Source organism: Nansenia antarctica (assembly GCF_963989245.1).
Source record: "Nansenia antarctica genome assembly, chromosome: 4".
Lineage (NCBI taxonomy): Eukaryota > Metazoa > Chordata > Actinopteri > Argentiniformes > Microstomatidae > Nansenia > Nansenia antarctica.
In genome coordinates this window covers 16,804,495-16,823,434 of record NC_137689.1, presented here as the reverse complement: position 1 = coordinate 16,823,434, position 18,940 = coordinate 16,804,495, and the positions used below count along the sequence as shown (strand labels likewise).

General features: G+C 42.4%; 2 protein-coding genes across 2 annotated transcripts; both read left to right on the top strand.

Annotated features, from left to right (window-relative positions):
• Positions 1 to 6,095: 6,095 nt before the first annotated feature.
• Positions 6,096 to 9,064, top strand: LOC308156458 (dual specificity protein phosphatase 10; the record flags this gene model as incomplete). Its single annotated transcript, XM_080529798.1, has 3 exons — positions 6,096 to 7,077; positions 8,077 to 8,382; positions 8,799 to 9,064. 3 exons carry the CDS (start codon positions 6,096 to 6,098, stop codon positions 9,062 to 9,064), a joined length of 1,554 nt encoding a protein of 517 aa, XP_080385924.1.
• Positions 9,065 to 17,194: 8,130 nt separating this feature from the next.
• On the top strand, positions 17,195 to 18,541 carry LOC308156461 (N-acetyllactosaminide beta-1,3-N-acetylglucosaminyltransferase 2; the record flags this gene model as incomplete). The annotated part of the gene is made up of 1 exon (XM_080529801.1): positions 17,195 to 18,541. One exon carries the CDS (start codon positions 17,195 to 17,197, stop codon positions 18,539 to 18,541), a length of 1,347 nt encoding a protein of 448 aa, XP_080385927.1.
• Positions 18,542 to 18,940: the final 399 nt, after the last annotated feature.

Here is an 18,940-nt window from a genome sequence, read left to right as displayed (position 1 = left end):
GGTGGCCTATAGGGTTGTAGTAATGTTCTCCTGTCCTGATTGCCCAGTGCTTTCAGAAAGGATTTTTTTTACCACGGCACATGTGTTTTTGTTATCATGTTTCATTTTTTTTTTTTTTTATCACACACTTTAATAACAATATAAGGTGTTTGTGTGTTACGAAGACCTATTAGGCATACGTTAAGTGCGCTGGGGGTAGCCGCTGTTATGACACAAATGCAGCAGTTTTCAAATCTCATTACCGTCATTTACTAGTTGTTGCTGCCATCTGTTGGCTAAAAGACAGATTGTAGGAAATGTAAAGGTCATCATCTCATTTTCAGCTGATGAACGTTGCTTTTACCCGTAGATAAAAAAAATAATGTTATACGTCCTACAACTACAAATGAATCCTTTTGAACTTTTGGAAACCGTTCTTACATGGAACCCTAAAAGCGTTTATCACTCGAACCAATGAAATGGATTTCTATAGCCCTTATTACAAATACAGTTTTGTCACAAAACTTGTGCTTCTACATGAACAATAAATACAATATCAACAAACACACGACTGCAGACCCCCAAATAGCAAGCCAGGGAAAAACTCCCAATGAGAAGAGAGGAACCAGTCTCAGAGGAGGACCCATCCTCTTTTGGCTGGTCAGGTGAGATCAGTATTTATTTTACACAATACTAATTCTACATGGAACCCACAGTATTTTCTACATTGAAGCCAACCCAAAAGGGTTCTCCCACATGACCAGTTTAAGAACCGTGACGTACCAGCGGTCAGCAAGTCGAAGCTGGACCGATTATTGTAATGTCATCATCAATATGTGTTATGGTTAGAACTCGACATGGATCATATCTCAAAGGATAATATCTACGTTCAAGAATAGTATAAATCCACAGACGCAATTTACGATCTACTGTGTAGTCAAGATCATGACAGTAATGTGTTGCATTTACCTCTTGCACACATCTTGCATTGAATATGTCAGCATTTATCATCATCCTGATTATAATAGGCAACATTCGTGTAGATATTCTGTAACATTCTCTCAATTGTTGTTTTTGCATCAGATTATCCAACTATAGCCAAGAATTTACTTAAATAATAAATGTAATTATTTACTCAGCTTGGGGGGAGAATATGTGATTTCTATAATGCTTTCACTGTTACATAATTTCATATAAAGTACAGTACTGATATCCCTACCCCACAGCCTACACTGCCTACCATTCATACTGCACACGTGCTCAGAACGAAGCATAATTTGCTGGCTGAGTTGCCTCATTTTGTTTGCTATTGGTCTAGAATGATGTCATCTACTGTAGAGACGACCCCCCCCCCCCCTTCTCGCTCTCTCATCTCTCCGTGCTTTACACGCATACATCCGAGCGCACATTGACACACACACACGAGCACTGACAGTCTGACACTGACACTGGTATGGTGTAAGCACTTTTTTATAGAGATAATGTGTTTGTTTTTTTCAAATAGATTGTTCGTGAGTGACGTATATCTGTATATGTATTTGGAGCCTATTTTTGCGCATTGTAGACAAATGTGCTAAACAAATGTCTGGACTAGTCTACATCAGTGTATCGGGGTGCCCACTGCTGAGATATAAGGATTTCTTTCACCCTGAAAGCATGAAGATAGAACGGAATTATCATTCCTAACGTAAGTGAGTTTGTCAATTTTACGATCAATATAAACATCAACATGTAAGCCTACCATATTCATGAATTTATTCCAGTGCACTGACTGGAATAAAAAAAAACGGATGAATATTAGGCTACCATATGATGATCCAGCCGTACGGCTTGGCTTTTGAGGCCAATTTATTAACACAGTGTGTTAAAATGCTGTTCAAATTAAATGTTTCATTAGAGATGCCTTCGAACTATGAAGGCATCGCTTCGCTGAGAGACATCGGCCACTATCAATGACGCGACGCTTTAAGAATCAAGAGAGATTCAATTCACCTTCATTACTTATTAACCTCCTGGCAGGGATGATATAGCATCAACCCATATTCTCTGTGGTTTTTACTCCAATATTGTAAATTATTGATCTCGATAAAACTCGAGACACGAGATAGACGATTATCTTTCAATGGCCTATTTAGCCCAAACCGGCTGTAGCCTATAGAGGACGGGAATATCCCATGCCAGTTTATAATAGAGGACAAGGCATTTGTTTTTACACAATTCTATTTGCCGTTTTTGTTATGTATGAATTACTCTGGACAGTGTCACGTGTTAGTCTATTGGTTATCCTATATAAGTTAGTTTGTGTTCTCACTTGGACCATTTTTGAATATAGGCCTAATTTGAGCAGTTGTGCTGCGAACAAAGGCTGACGCCACTCATGGAGATGAGAAGAGACTGCGTCTTGTTCCCTGCTAGTGACACACTCACAGACATTCCTGAGCCTAATGATTATAATTATGATAATGACTGCGTGAAATAATTTCATCCTCGTGATTCCACCGGTCCTTATTTAATGTATGGGCATCCTCCGTGATAAGATGATAAACTATACTTTTTTTCACCTGTGTCCATATCATCCTTACCTTGCAGGCGCAGCAGGCTTTTTTTTCCGGATAAACAGTATTCCAGGTAGGTCTATGTGTGTCAATGTAGATAGCGAGCAGAGGTCATTAAAGGCTTGAAACAGGCCTGACGATTTTAGTGACTCTAAACACTGACAGTGCGCGCCCATATGGTCATAGGCTACTTAACAATAGTCATTTCTCTCACTTCTCTACAGTCATCCTTACACGAGGGCACAGTATTTCAACAGCATGTCAACATTTCTGTATTGTTCTATTGCTGTCAAGATCATAACATAAACGATGAGTCCATGCATTTTCTGCAGTCAAAATGCAGTCAAAATGTTTTCAAGGAATGTTTTAATTATTAAGCAAATAGCCTACATTGTTTTACCATGGTCAATCCTTCAAATGTACTCAATGTTGTTGATTGCAAGAGGTGGCCTATAACTGCATGCATTTACTTGAATTCTTTTGAACGATTCTGGGGCAGTAGCTACATTTAAAAGATAGTGTGATTTAATAGGAGCAATACACAGTTATTCCTGTACACATGTAAGTGCTGCTGATGCAGTGTTTACAATGTGTGAGCGAAAAGTGACCAGAGTGATGTTGACTTCCACCATGACAAAACTGGGTCAATGTAACTCCCACCCCCCTCCACCACAGGCTACAAAGACAAGGCTGAAAAAAAAAGAGAGAGAAAAGATGTGGATACCGTCACCAGGCTCTGTGCGTGGATGTATGCATGTGGAAATATAAGCATGGTGTGCTTTATCTATGGGTCTGTATGAGTGCTGCGTGGGAGTCAACGTCATCAGTGCCTTTTGACATGTTTCTTCCTCCCCTGTAGTCTGTGGTCTACCCTGTCATGTCATATTCTGTCTCTTTGTATTTCCATCCTCCCATCTCTCCTCCCATCTCCCAACCTCTCTCTCATTCTCTCTCTCTCTCTCTCTCTCTCTCTCTCTCTCTCTCTCTCTCTCTCTCTCTCTCTCTCTCTCTCTCTCTCTCTCTCTCTGTATTTTTCCTCCTGCTCACTCTCATTCACAATCTCTACCGCAATGTCCGAGAGATTACTTTTAATCCAGAAAAAGCTTATTAATGGGTTGTGTCATATTAAGTAGGGCTGTTTGCATAATATCCAGAAACTAAGTAGATGATTTAAGTGAAGTCTTTCCTAAAATAGGAAAGCCTGTTATCATTTCTCATATCATTTTAGGGTAATATAATGAAGGGATTATGAAAGCAAGGCTTCTAAAGCATGTGATGACAATTGGTTACCCAGAATTTCCTCTCCCCAATCTTTAATCAAGTACTTTATGACAAAGTGCTTATTTATAGGGTTACACACATTGATGGTCAGTTAGTGCCCCTGGCAGTTGTAATCAGCTCTCTAGTCTGCTGTGCTATGGCAAAGGGCTCTCTCCCCAAGGGAAATGATGTTGTCTGTTTTGTTGCTCAGAGTTTAAGTTATACTTGTATGTAATCACCACGTCACCATCAACTTCACCAAAATGTTTTGGTGAAGTAATGTCTGCCCTTTCAGTGGCAAAATCAAAGACTATATTTTGGTCTTTTGATTTGGATTCTTTGTCTGTTTTTGGTGTGTAGTCTTCAAGTCTTTTGGATGACCTACAGAAATATGCTTTACATATTCCTCTGAGCACTCATTGCAGTAATCAGTGTATATATTGTGTTATAATATGATTTTGGCAACATTCTACCTTACATACAGCTTATTACAGGGTGCCTATTAGTGAATAACGTATTCAGTACAGTTATCTTGTAAGTATTTTATGCACACACTAAGACATAGTTTATTGGTATTTCACAATATTCAGTTCTCTCAGAAAATGTAAAAAGGTGAGAGCAAAAGTGGGAAGTGCTTATAATAACGTTTATTCACTGGATGTTGCTTTGTTATTGGGCAAATGTAATGTAAGGTGTGTGAAGTCAAAAATGTTCAATAATGTATTGAATTCTTTTAAATATCATCAATTCAGGAAGTGTTTTGAAACTCAAATTAGACTAAATTCCAAATTCCTGTATATTTACAGAAGAAAGTAAAGAACACACACAGTTGAGATGCTGACTATTGGAGCACACAATATACCCAGATACTCTATATTGAAAAGTCATAGAAAATGAATGCCTTTTTTCAATTAGCGAATTGGAATTTAGTTCACTTCCAGAATTGATTTGAAAGGAATTTGCCCCAACCCTGCTGTGTACAGTATACCACCACTAATTGTAAAAGTGTATAAATGCAGTGTCAGTAATTTAATATTGTTTCTGAATAAAACATTTACATTCTCTTTCTGTTTCTTTCTCTCTCTCTCTCTCTCTCTCTTGAACTCACACAGCATTGCATAGACCCAGATGCCGCCACTCCCTCTTGACGAGCGCATAGTGGTTATTCAGCACCCTAAAAACTTACCCTTGTGTGCAGCCTCCCCAAAGACCTCCCAACATCACCCCTCTCAAATAACAGCCTCCAAAAACGGACCTCTTTCCCGCCTTCTTCACCCCAACCCTCCTCAGTCCCGTCCCTATCCACCCTCCTCTACCTCACTGTCTCTGGAATGCAAGCCCAGATCCCCCCGTCTGCAGAAATCCCAGGGCGACAGGGCTGTCATCACAGAGAGTGTCCACATCCCTAGCCACTGTCACAGCAACGGGACAGTGACTCTTGGGCTTAGGCCACATCCACACACCCATACCATTGACATAAAGGTATCTGTGGACAAAGGTGTAAAAGGAGGAGGTCATAGTAACTCATTAGGGCACAGTGGGAGTTTGAAGGGGAGAAGAGGGAAAAGGGTTTCTTTACGCTTGGATCAAGGACAGGAGGAGAGACAAGCAGGGGGAACATCAGGGAGGACAGGTGGAGCAGTGCACCAACTCCATAACCACCCACAGAACAGCTTGCGAGGCACTCACCATCAGAATCAATTGGCAGTCTCCCCAGGAGGGGTTCTAGAATTTGTTCCGGCACAGAGACAACAGTCCAAGTTCAGGAGAGAGAAGAAGCAGGACGTGTCCTCTAAAGCGTGCCCTGCCACTGCCGGCCTCCCATCCAGAGGTGACCGGGAAGTTCCCCCTGTGTGTAACAAAGAGAATTCCAAACTGGGACCTGGCCACCAAACCCCCAATCCCCACCGCCTTTCCCGCCACCACAACTCTGTCCCTGTTCCCCATGCCTCCGTCCTAAACTCCCACTTCTCCGCATCCCCTCCCTCCCAGCCCACCTTTCCCCAAACCTCGTTCCAGCATTTCAACCAGCCCCGTCAATCCCGGGCCAGGGACCATCGCCCTCAGATCCTTCACGGCCTGCCCCTCTCTCCTTGCTCCTCCCATGGTGGTGGTTTCCCCAGTCCTGACCATACCTGCACCATAGACCTCTCCCACCCCTTTAACTGTGGCTGCTGGAAACTGGTACACTGCAGGGGGGGCAGGGGACGTTCTACTGGCTGCCAAGGGGGTGGCGGGAGTCCGTCTTCCTCTTTTTCCTGCGCCCACAGAGTTGGAGGGGTGAACAGAGGGGGAGGAACAATGGGTTTGAGAACTCTAGGGGGATGTCTGTCCACAGCCTCCACCACCAACACCTCCTCCTCCAACAGCACTGCGTCAGACTGCCGGACAGGCCTGCTCAGACCCCTGCGCTGTGCCAACTGCTCCGGTGAGACTGGAAGCTTTGAGAGCCCTGCTGCCTTCCGCAAAAAACTTGTGGGGGGATGCCTGCCCTGTGCTCCACTATCCTCCTCAGCCCCTCTCCGAGCCCTACAGAGCTGTGTGACTGGCTGTAATCCCAAAGCCAGTCAGACCGGCAGCTCCACATGCAGCTACTGCAGTAGTGACCCCATAGTGGTGACCTTCAACCCCCACCGGGGCAAGCCTCCAGGGATGGGCAGAGGCCTGGGCAGCGCACACCCCATGGGAGTATACCCAGTTGATGATGATGATTACAGTGTGCGCACAATCTGGCCTGAAGAGCTGGCGAAGAAGATGACCCGCTCTAAAACCCAACAGAACCACCAGAGCTATGCCGGGGTGGGGATGGAGGTGGGGAAAACATATGTGGGCCAGAACCAGAACAGTAGCAACGGAACCAGCCCTGTCATCCTAGACTGTCGGAACCTCCTGGAGTTCACACGGTCTCAGTTAACAGATCACGCTGGTCGGCGCCGGCTTCAGCAAGGCAAGATGGCCGTCCTGGATTTTATTGGGTCTGGGTCTGGGCGAGACCCGGGCCGGGACTCCCTGAAGAGACTCTGGAACAAAAGTGGGGAGACAGGGATTGGGGACGGCATCGGGCAGGATGACGATATGACCTACCCTCGTTCCCCTTCCCCTGGCTCCCCCTCTCCCCACTCCCCTCCTTCCTTCTCACCTCCTCCATCAGCCCCTGGCACTCTCATCAAACCTAAACCCAGACAGAGAGACAGGGAGGGAGGCCATTCCCTCCCCTCCGCCCAGTCACTCCACCTGGTCCTAAACTCACTCAACAGAGAGCAAGATGAGGAGAAAGGGAGAGGTAAGGAAGTCATACTTTTTCATACTTTGAAGTCATTTATTCACTCTCAATCTGTACTCACATTTTCTATGAGACAGTTTCGGACACTTAGATAGCTGCAAAAATCCCCAACTGAGAGACCAGCTTTAATTATTGACTGCTGCAATTACCATTGTTCAAGTAAATAGTTTTTCCCTTCATTACTGTCTCTTTCCCTGATTCCCTAACCTTTCTTTTTAATCCCCTGCCTTTCCTTCCCTATCTCTCTTTGTATGTTATTCTAACATTTTGGTTATTTAAAAGAAGAAGCCGGGGATAATGGCTGTTAATTATAGCTTGGGCTCCGGGGGATAAAACCAGTCCAAGAGCAGAGAAATTGAGGGAGGGTGTTTGGAACGCAAAGAGAGCTGAGATTAGAATAAGTGAATTCATTTGTGTGCGTTTTCTCTCTGAAAAATGGGGTCGCTGACACTGAACCCTGCCAGCAGGAGATTACCCTGCTCTCATTTTAAAGCCTTCAAAAAGCTAGGATGTATTCTCTATTACGTAACTCCAGCATCTCCTGACACCACATGACGTAACTGCAGGATGCGTTAATAACATATAGTATTAGTATAAGGAGATAATGTAGATATTGTACGTTTTAACGGTATTCTATCATGTCCAAATTGCCTTCCCAGTTCCTGCTTACTTGTTTCTTATGGTCCATACTCTCACATCAACCATGAATAACATCTCTTACTTTCAGACCTTCTCATGTCTATCCCTCTCTCTCTCTCTCTCTCTCTCTCTCTCTCTCTCTCTCTCTCTCTCTCTCTCTCTCTCTCTCTCTCTCTCTCTCTCTCTCTCTCTGTGTCTCTCTCTCTCTCTCTCTCTCTCTCTCTCCAACCCTCAATTATGTCTCTCTCTGTTATACCTCAGCATCAGGGTAGATACATGGCAGAGATCCAAATAGAATATAATATTGTTTTTTTCAACAATAGTCTCTCTATATTGTGCTGTCTTCCTGTCTTGTCCCAGGGCACCTCTCTCTGCCGCTCTCCTCCTCGCTTCCAGCCTCCCTGTCAGACGAGGGTGCTATGACCCCAGATGTGGAGAACGCGGTGGTCAGCCCCATCCTGCCCTTCCTGTTCCTGGGCAATGAGAGGGATGCCCAGGACCTGGATCTGCTGCTGCGCCTCAACATTGGTTATGTGGTCAATGTCACCACACATCTCCCCCTCTACCACCTTGGCTCTGGCCTAGTACGCTACAAAAGGCTGCCTGCTACTGACAATAGCAAGCAGAATCTCCGGCAATACTTTGAGGAGGTGTTTGAGTTCATTGGTGAGAGGCTGCAAAATGGGCTTAAAACTGAGGTGTGTGTGTGTGTGTGTGTGTGTGTGTGTGTGTGTGTGTGTGTGTGTGTGTGTGTGTGTGTGTGTGTGTGTGTGTGTGTGTGTGCGTGTGTGCGCGTGTGTGATTGTGTATGTGTGTGTCAAGTCTATTTTTAACAGTATCTATCTCAATCTTACTGCACCTTTTCTCTCCTCCTTTCATTCCCATTCCTGTTTATAACTGAGAATCTGCTAAATGAGTCATAATTCAGCAGTGAGATAAGGAAAGGATCATGACATCTTTCTCCCTCTCCCAACTGATAGTGTGTGACTAGCAAGACAGTTAGGGAGCTATAAATTGATCTAAAGAATAGACTTTTGTCGGGTAAGATAAGCTGTGTAGATTCATTCTTTTATCATCCACAGAGGAGGCACACCAGAGTGGGCGTGGAGTGTTGATTCACTGCCAAGCAGGTGTGTCCCGCTCGGCAACCATCGTCATCGCCTACCTGATGAAGCACACCCTCATGACCATGACCGACGCATACAAGTACGTGCGAGGCCGCCGTCCTGTGGTGTCTCCCAACCTCAACTTCATGGGCCAGCTACTGGAGTTTGAGAGGGACCTCAACTCTGGGGTTACTCCTCGCATCCTGACCCCCAAACTCAGTGGTCTGGAGACACAAGTCTGAGAGAGGGAGACAGGGGTGGAGGGACAGAGTGGGTGGAAAGAGGATACAAGCATAGGACCAACCCTTGCTCTGTGTGGAAAAATGCAAAAAGGTTGATTGATAAAGAGGGGAGTTATAAAAAGTGTCAGCACTGTCAAAAAAAGAAAAGGCCTGGAGAGAAGCAAAGATACAGTACATAGTAGGGTAGAGCGTTGGTCGAAGGAAAATGTAAGATACCATGATTGATATAGTGCACTTTCTATTACCATGAATTATGGAAGAAATAATCTTATTGGTTTACTTACTATCCTTACATCCTTACTAAACTTACTATCCACCACCATTTGTATTGATGTGCCAAGTTTTTATATAATGCTAGATATCACAGTTTCCCATCCAGTGTATTTCTGATGCCTTTTCTTCCTTTGATTCTGTGATTTAGGGTTACAGAAGTTAAAGAAATGTAATGACAGGTCTGACAGAAATCTGTAATTCACAGAATCATTAGGGCACGCAGAGCCAGAATAATTGCCACCATTGTGCAGGCCCACGATGAAAGATCATCTTTCCATGTTGTTTTATTTCTAGTTTGTCATTTTTATTTTCTCCAGGTCTTAGTTTTGTTGATTTTCTTTTCTTGGGAGATGTGCAATAGAGCAGCATAGGGCTGATGGGGAAATGAGAGGTGCTGTTATCATGCCAATGATGAGGAAATCAGAAACCTACAACACTGTGGATTAAACCAGAGCTGATCCCAATGGAGGGATGGATAAGAAAAACAGACAAAACACAAAAGGCAAAACTTCAGCAGACTGCTATTGAAAGGGACTTAATCATGGGTCTACAAAATGGTTGATAGACAGGGTTGGTTGAAAGGTATAAAGAGAAACACTCCTAGTGCTCCCAGATTTTGTTCTTTGTGGGCCCTCCATATTTGTGGAATATTTGTCCTGTAAATGTTGATTATTCTGGAGCCAACACATAGATTTGAGTACAGAAGGTCTATATGTCATTCATATTCTATTGATATATGCAGGGATGGAATTTAAGGATGTTGGGCATTGGGCAGCCGGGCTAGTACACTGCAATTTCTACTGACCTGGGTGACATTTTACATGCCTAAGCCTATTGTCCAAAACATTAAACGGGATAAGTACAAATATAATTTTTAATAAGGAGAGAAATAATATCTAGATATATATCTGATCTCCCACACAGTTTTTATGTCCCATAAATGTACAGTTACATAAATGTGACTATTCAGTTATGACTACTTAGCTTTTGCAATTAGAACACACAAATATCACCGGCCCAAAGGGCTAATTGATCAAATTTTTCGCTAGCCAGCTTTGAAAAAGACTAGACTTGGGCTAGCCTAATTTCCATCCCTGTATATATACTGTATATGTGTGTGTGCAGTTATGTTAAAAACATTACTGAGAAGGCAGTCAAAGGAGCTAATACATTTGATTGTTTTGGAACAACGTTATGAAACTCAGACTCAAAAGATAAAACAGGAGGTCAGAGACCAAATCCTTGTCAACTAGTGTTAACTTGCATTATATTGTTTTATGTTGAACCAATACAGTCTAATGATTGACAAATCAATAACCTAAAAGTCTATAGTCAAACACTTTGGTTGTTTTGTGTCAATATTATACACAGTTAAACTAGCCCAGATGTTAGACTATATCCAGGCTTTATCTGTCTTGTCTGTCCTTTTATCTACTTCTATCTTTATCCATCTGTCTTGGCCCTCAGTTAAATGTTCTTGGTCTGTTTATTCTCTCAAACTGTATAAATATCCATGTCTTGTTTCATGTCAACTGACTGCATTATTCATTTTAGACATCCCATCCTTTCATCATTGAAAGTTAATAGTCATAAGTATGGAGGTTAGACCGTCATGCTCAGGGTTAAAAAGGGCGCCATTCTTTTTCACAGACCTCAAACGATGCTCCTCTCACTTTTGTCCTCTATTACCCTATATTACTTGTTCCTATCTGCCTATATAGATTTGTAACATTTCTGTTTCTCTTTTACGGTACTACAATATACTATGCATTGTTATTTTAGAAATATTAATTTGATCCGTAAAAGACGACAAAGCTTTATCATTAAGTTCACTGTGAATCGCACTCTTCCTACATATTGTTAAGTTCTCAGCCTTGGTCCTTAGCCCCATCCAACTTGTACTAAATACTGGTGGTTGTCAGTCTCCCCTGAGCTCCTATCAGACTAAGCCTTGGTTCCTTTTCAACAGTTTGAATTGACTGTATGGAAAGAATGAAATCCTTATTGTGCAGTTCATTCTGTGATGCCATGCAAATGATGAACTATTACAGGCAAATTCTGACTATTCACTGTAAATAGTTTTCACCATTATTTTTACAATTTGTCTACTTAGATTACTGTATACGTAGGCAATTTGTGATTATGAATAATGGTATGACCCTATACAGTTCTGATGGTGCGACAGAGCTCTCACCCTGCAATAGTTTTGTACATTTACTTAACTGCAGCAAGGCATGCAAAACATTATAATGCTGCAGCTGTAGATGGTTATGTTGCTGTCATGTTGTCCTCATGCTTTACCAGATGGTTCAGTCTGATGATGGAGCTCTGGGATTGGCCAGACAGAATCGAACCTAATAGGGGGTGTTTCTGCTTTAAAACAACAACAACAACAACAACAGAACAACAATATGTGTATTAAAACTTGAATATTTGTGCTTGAGAATGATTATGGCTTACATACAAGTGTTCCAACGGATTAAGTTTCAACCTGAAACATCCTATGCCATAAGTGTTTTGCTGTAAAAGCATAATTTATCCATGACATTTGTATCTAAAACTGCCAGTTGCCCCTTTTCCAGATTTAATAATGGATTTGGTAGAAAGTACTAGAATCATGAAATCTCAAGACCAAGAATGCCTTTGGTATAGGTTGTGTACAATTCGTCTTCCAAAGCAATGTAGCATCCATTCATGTTCAATTTGCAGTTGGATAGTTTGATCTCTAAATACATGATTGATTCTGGGATTTTTTCCTGCCTCCTTTGTGACTGAAGAAGGCTATATTTTTCTACTTTCATGTCTGTTCATGGTGTGTACATTTGTGTGTATGTGCATCTGTGTGAGTACTTGACTGTGAATCTTTGTTTTGTATGAATGGTGCATCTGTGCCATTATGTTCTTCCTACCATCTCTTCCAGGTATTTTGAAAACGATTTACTCAAGCTGCGCTTTTTCTCTGTATTATTCAAATCAGACCTCACTAAAGGCGAGTCAACATGCTATACTCCACTGTGACCACCCTGAGTTTCTCCTTAAGAGACTCAACCTTACATATTGATGTATCCTATCTACAGTACCAGTATGTTCAGCTTGATTTTAATCACACCTTTCCAGTGAGGCCTAGCATAATGCTAATTATGACACATTGATGTTGTCAACGTGATGTAGGGTTTGTATGCAAAGCAGGTATCCAAACAATTTCATTGCATATAACCTTTCCTAAAAATACAATTGCATGGTTTACACAGTCCTCGAGCTGACCTCACAACCTTCCATTTAAGGAAAAGTGATTAGAAAGAGGCAGACAAAAACTGAACTGTAGACATCTTGAACTTTCTCTCTATGGTTTCTAACAAGGCAATGGGAACAGTCTCAGTACAGAACTGCAATGAGCAAAAAAAAAATTTGCACATGAAAAGAAACAAACAATTCAAACCAAGATATTTTATAATGTATGATTCATTCAAAACATAAATGTAAATCTGTGAATCGATTATTTGTGTGAATCTATCCATGTATGTGTTTAAGGCCTGTTTTCTATTGTTGTCTAATTTCTTGTGCCAAATATTGAAATCAAGTATGGTGATACTGGTCTGAAGAAGGAAATGCTGTTGGAATGATGAAAAACTAGACATCCCCTCCATTTACAAGGAGGGGAGGGAGGGGGGGGGGGCGTTAGGACTGTCCAGATGTGACTATCATCAGTACTGTTCTGTAGTCTTATCCCGTTGCCCTGCTTCCTTGGAGAGTAAGAGGTCAATTCAACTGAACCTATGATGTACATCTGATACCCTGCTGTAACCCTTTCGATTTTCATGAGCAGATGATAATATTTTCATATTGTAGTAATCTGGGTCATCTTCCCTGTATGATGTACAGTTTTATCTTCCTGTCACTTTTATCAGTGATTCTTTATAAGGAGTGCACTGTGACTAACATGATGCTGCTATAATACAGGGGCGTTATTAGAACGTCACATTCGACTGGAAATGGTGAATATCACCATGGATAACTGATATAAACTGGACTTGCATGTTGAACTGCCGCTTCTGTTGTCCCCAATCAATCCAGATTGCAGTGTGCCAGCTGAGTGGCACGGTGCATGAGGCTGGATGTGTTGATCTATATCAGTAGGACCGTGTGCACATGCTAACAACTGGCAACAGTTTGGTTGCAACAATATTAATAGTCATGATTACAATACTGTATATTATGAGTATGTTCTACCCATTGTACTGTACATAAAGGACAAGAGTGGATGAGTATAAGGTAGAGCATAATGATTATGTACCCATGATTACACCCCCTAAAAAAGCAGGACAAAAACAGATGGCTGGAAAAAAATCATCCTCTGTGTTACAATTCTGGTAAATGTGAGAAGCCAGAACAGTTCATTGGAATAAACATTTTTGTACAACAAGCTGAGTCCAAATGTTCTTATTTGTTGTATTTGTTGTGACGACAGTTGTAGCATGATTTTTCCTAATGACCTCTGAGTAGGATTGGATACACTCAACAAGTTGCGTACACATTGTGTATTTTTACTGTGCACAGAGCACAAGTGATTTATGTGCGCTTAAGGTTGCAATGAACACCAGAAAAACATCAATATAGTGGTACATTAGAGAGTGATACACACAAAGACTGCTTCCCCATGATTGACAGGCCAGGAAGGCCAGTTTGGAAATTATCGAACAGTTACATTGTAGTCAATAGGACTGTCAGATTGCCATCGATTATTCAGATTTTAACCAATCCAGATCAACCCGGCCCCGTTCACAATTACATAATTGTTGGTTCGGGAGGTTGGGTGGTGTGATTAGGTACCCTGGGGGTTGATCGATCAGCAAGCCCACTCTGGGACTTGTGTCCTTTGCATGTGGTCTGTGTGAGAGGCTGACACAGGTTACTGTGTGTGTGTGTGTGTGTGTGTGTGTGTGTGTGTGTGTGTGTGTGTGTGTGTGTGCGCGCGTGTGTGCGCACGCGTGTGTGTGTGTGTGTGTGTGTGTGAGTGTGAGTGTGTGCGTTGGTGCGTTGGTGCGTGGGTGCGTGCATGAGAGAGAGAGGGAGAAAGAGAGGGAGTGGTGTAGCTTGAGAGAGGTGAAGCTGGGAGCATTTCATAATCCATATCACAGCAGTCAGTTCCCTCTATCCACTAGTCTAGTGGATAGACTCTAGTTTAGTTTAGCCAGTGGGGCCTGGCTTCAAATGAATACTACAAAGTATTATTACACTATTGGGCTGTGTGAGATAGGTTGGTTATCATCTGATGACACACAGGTTCAGTGTCTGTTCACGAGATGTTAAGATGGTGGTATGGGTGTGGTGACTCTTCCATCTGGTTGTCATTGATGACCTGCAAATGTGCACCTGCAGAGCAACTAAAATCAAATCTGCAGTCTGTAATGCTCCTGCTCATCGAACACAATACAGACTGAAGCCTACATTTAAATTCATTATTTAAATTTAACACTATGGTATGCTAGAAAAAATGCAGTCAACTTTGATATCCATTTCTTTACCTATGTGTAACAGATAGCACCTGAAACCAATAATCTCTAGGTAACCTTAGAGGGGAAATCTTGGCTGACATGACGATTTAGAGACAGGGATACGCATGATTACTCTACACATCTCATCGTCTCTGGAGTTGGTTATGCTGTCCTGGCATTCCGAAGTCCCGAAGATAAATAGTTTGTAACAGTTTAGCTTGATAGCTTATAGTAGCCATGTAGTTTTGTTTCACCGCTTTGTTTGTGCAGGTGGTTTGAATCGCAGAGTCGCCACTTTCTACCCACAGACGTACAGCTGATTTGCCATTGTAAATAGAGGGAAGCGATGGTGTTTTATTAACAACTGTATTTCACAACAGGTCTAGCCTGACCTAGGTGGTGCGAGGGAGAGGACTAGCAGATGTCTGCTTTGAACTCAGGTAAAGGGTTTTGTTGCCTGTAGTAGAATAGTAGGACTGTCAGCTGTAATGTAATGTAATGGGTAAATGATTAGTCCAGTCTTTTTCCCTTTGTTAATAGGACTGCTAGCTGCTGTTTTGCTCAGTGTAGACTTTAGCCTAATGGAAACAAATGGTACTTTGTATAGTATGTGTTGATCTATCCTTCTATTTGTGCCGTCTGTTACTGTGAACCAACTGGTCATCTAGTCTAATCCCATTTGATCTATTTCTGTTCTTTGGTTTCGAGTGGGGGGCGCTGGCGTGGAGAGGGTAGTCAGGTTTTTTGGGCCTAGTCTCCTTACACTGCATGTCCCATGTGGTATATGTAAAGTGTAATTGCTTAATCACTGGGGAACACCTTAGATCACCGTTTGCCTTGTGGTTGCTGAGTGTGTGTATATTCACAGATTCAAGGTGTGCCTGTCCTGAGACTGCTGTGGTGGTAGCCTCCACCTCTACAGCCCTATACCCTAATTTTATCACTATGGCCAAACACATTTTGTATAGTGAGTAAACATGTTAAATCTTAAAATTGGAAATAAAATATTTTTATTTAACCGTTGTTGTTATTATTATTATTATTATTATTATTATTATTATTTAACTACTTATTTAGGCTCTCTTATTTTGCAGCATCTATTTTAGTCATTTAATAAAGTCTTGATCTTAACGAATTGGTTTCATGTCTCTGCTCCCTCATTAACGAACCTGAGTGCTTAGTTTATCCCGAGGACCTCCCCTCGTGTAATAAAAAGGTGCCGTTGTCGCGCAGTATATTCACCAACTGATTAGCCGCAGCCGTTCGGGCTTTGAGTACCTTATGCCACATATGGATAAGGAGGCGCTTGTGTTGGATGGTACTGATCATCTGTGCAATTTGCTCTATTATCGAGATGGGATTGCGCTGCGATAGCTATGTTCTCGTGTCATGTTCTGCAATAAGACATCACTAATGGACTCGACTGGGGGGGAAACTCAGTGTAGTACAATTTAACAATCACTCGAAGCAGCAGAAAAGCTGATGATTGTGCAAGTAGTCAAAATGATGTGACTGGAGTTGCATTAACGTCTCTTCTATCAGCACATTCTCTGCCTGAACCAACGACAGTCATTTGTAAGTTATTCCTTTTAAATTGTATATACCAGAATACTAATGTGAAATGACACACAACTGAGTTTGATACTTAATTTTCCTAGCCAATATTTGATTGTAGAGTGAATGAAGAGCGGTTGATCTTAAGGTTGGTAAATAAGTAAATGCATGATTGTCATGACGATAATAGTCAACAGATTCAGGCAATTATTACAATAATTGTTATCTAAATATTGTTCAATGTTACGATGACTTTTGTATTTATTTCTCTCCTAAAACATAAGTTATAGGCATTAATAAGAATAATAACAATAATAATAATAATAATAATGACTGTTACATGATTGAATTAACTTGAAACAATGACAATCACATGCAAATTGTAAAATTGGGATGTCTAGATATTATTGTATTCAACTTAAAATTAACAGGAAAACTGAAAATGTGCCCAGATAATGATGAGGATTTCCATTCTAATGTTGTGCCTGAGGGAACATGATGTAAGTATCTGGGCTGTGTGATGCTCTGAGTCCTTTTGGCCAGGCATAGTAACAAGCCTCTCTGGAGCATCACCTAGGAGACCATAACTCCTCAGAGAGTTGCTGCCTCTTGTTCTGATTGTGCTTTCACTCTTATTTTTGATCATACATTGCTTAGAAAAATACTGTATATGAAAATATGATTTAGCTATAGCTATACCGCCCACCCCCCTCCCCCGAACACACACACACCTCTCTCACTCAATGTCATCCTTATTAAAACTCTATATTTGCCCTGTTCTCTTCTTCACTGCTATGCACAGGAACCAATGGCCCGATCTCGATGCAACGGAATGATCTTCTGCCTTTGCCTCCTCCCCTGTGTGATGATGGGTCACCTCTTGATTTATGTAATGGTGTCCATATTCGTCACCGTCTCCTATTCACCTCCCCATCTACCTGTCCACTTTGTTGCCCCAGGGGCCTCTGTCAACTCTGGGGCATTGGCCTCCCATCCACTAGCCCCCTTCTGGAATCTCCGTCTGGAGGAGAGTGCTTTGTGGAACCAGCTACAGCATCTCTGGGACCGCCAGTATAACCCAATATTGCGGGGAAACTCAACTGCAAGTGGAATCGCAAGGCTTACCACTGTGCTCACTCAGCCACCAGAGAGAGAGTGCTCCACAGACTGTGGCACAGATCGGTGCTGGGTGCCTCAATTGAATGACTTTAACACCTTGCCAGAGCAGATGAAAGCATTTGTCCTTTCCATGCACTGCAGAGAGTACCCCCTCCTCATGAACCAGCCCAGACTGTGTGCTGGCAATGAGAGTTATCGGCTGGAGACACCCATGCTCCTAATGGCCATTAAGTCTCAGGTGGGTAGCTTTGAGAACAGGCAGGCCATTCGTGAAACATGGGGGCGTAGTGGCTTGGTGAAGGGTGAACTGGGGGGGAAAGGTTGGTTAGTACGCATAGTCTTTCTTCTGGGAAGACAAGATTCAACAACGGGCCCTCACCCAAACCTTGGGGGCCTCTTAGAGCTGGAGAATCAACAATATGGGGACATCCTGCAGTGGGACTTCAAGGACACTTTCTTCAACCTGACCTTGAAGGATCTGTTATTCTGGCATTGGCTCCAGGACCACTGCCAGCATGCCCAATATGTCTTCAAAGGTGATGATGATGTTTTTGTTCGTACAAGTGCTCTTCTTGACTACCTGCATAAGCAGAGGGAGGAGCAAAACAAGAGGGGAGCAGAGAGAAACAAAACCAAGAGGACAACAGATTTATTTTTGGGAGATGTAATCCATAATGCCAAGCCAAACCGACAGCCAACCACCAAATACTATATCCCAGAGAGTTTTTTCAAAGGTGTGTACCCACCTTATGCTGGTGGAGGAGGGGTGGTTGTTTCTGGTTCACTTGCCTTGCGTCTGAGACAGGTGTCTGAAAGGGTGCGCCTGTTCCCCATCGATGATGTGTATCTGGGCATGTGCCTCCACAGACTTGGAGTGTCCCCCATCCATCATCCTGGCTTTTTGACTTTTGATCTGCCAGAAACAGAAAAGGAGAAGCCATGTGCTTACAGTTCTGTGCTGCTTGTTCATAAGCGGAGCCCCAAGGAGATGCTTACGCTATGGAGGCAGCTGCAGACTCCCCCCACACCATGTTGAAGTAGTCAATTAGTGGGATGGGGGACCTGACCATGACACCTATAAGGAACATGTTTACATAAGAGTATATAGACCTTTTCATGTGAAATCTGCTACAAAGACAAAGACAGAGCATGACCAAATCAGCCTCGAAACCTGTTTTCAGTACAAAGCAGTAGTCAGGCACTGGTGGTGACTGTGACCATTAGCCACTTAATATCAAAACACTGTTTTCTATACTCCTAGCAGATACTACACGTTTTAATCTCCTCTCGTAAAATTCATTAGATATTCATAGATAATAAATAGATTACTCAATAAAGATGTGCAGATTCAAGAGTAATGAAACAGTAGTCCTTGAAGTTAGGCAAGATTTGTTTGATATCTAAATAATTTCCTGTAGACCTATTTAACTCATGG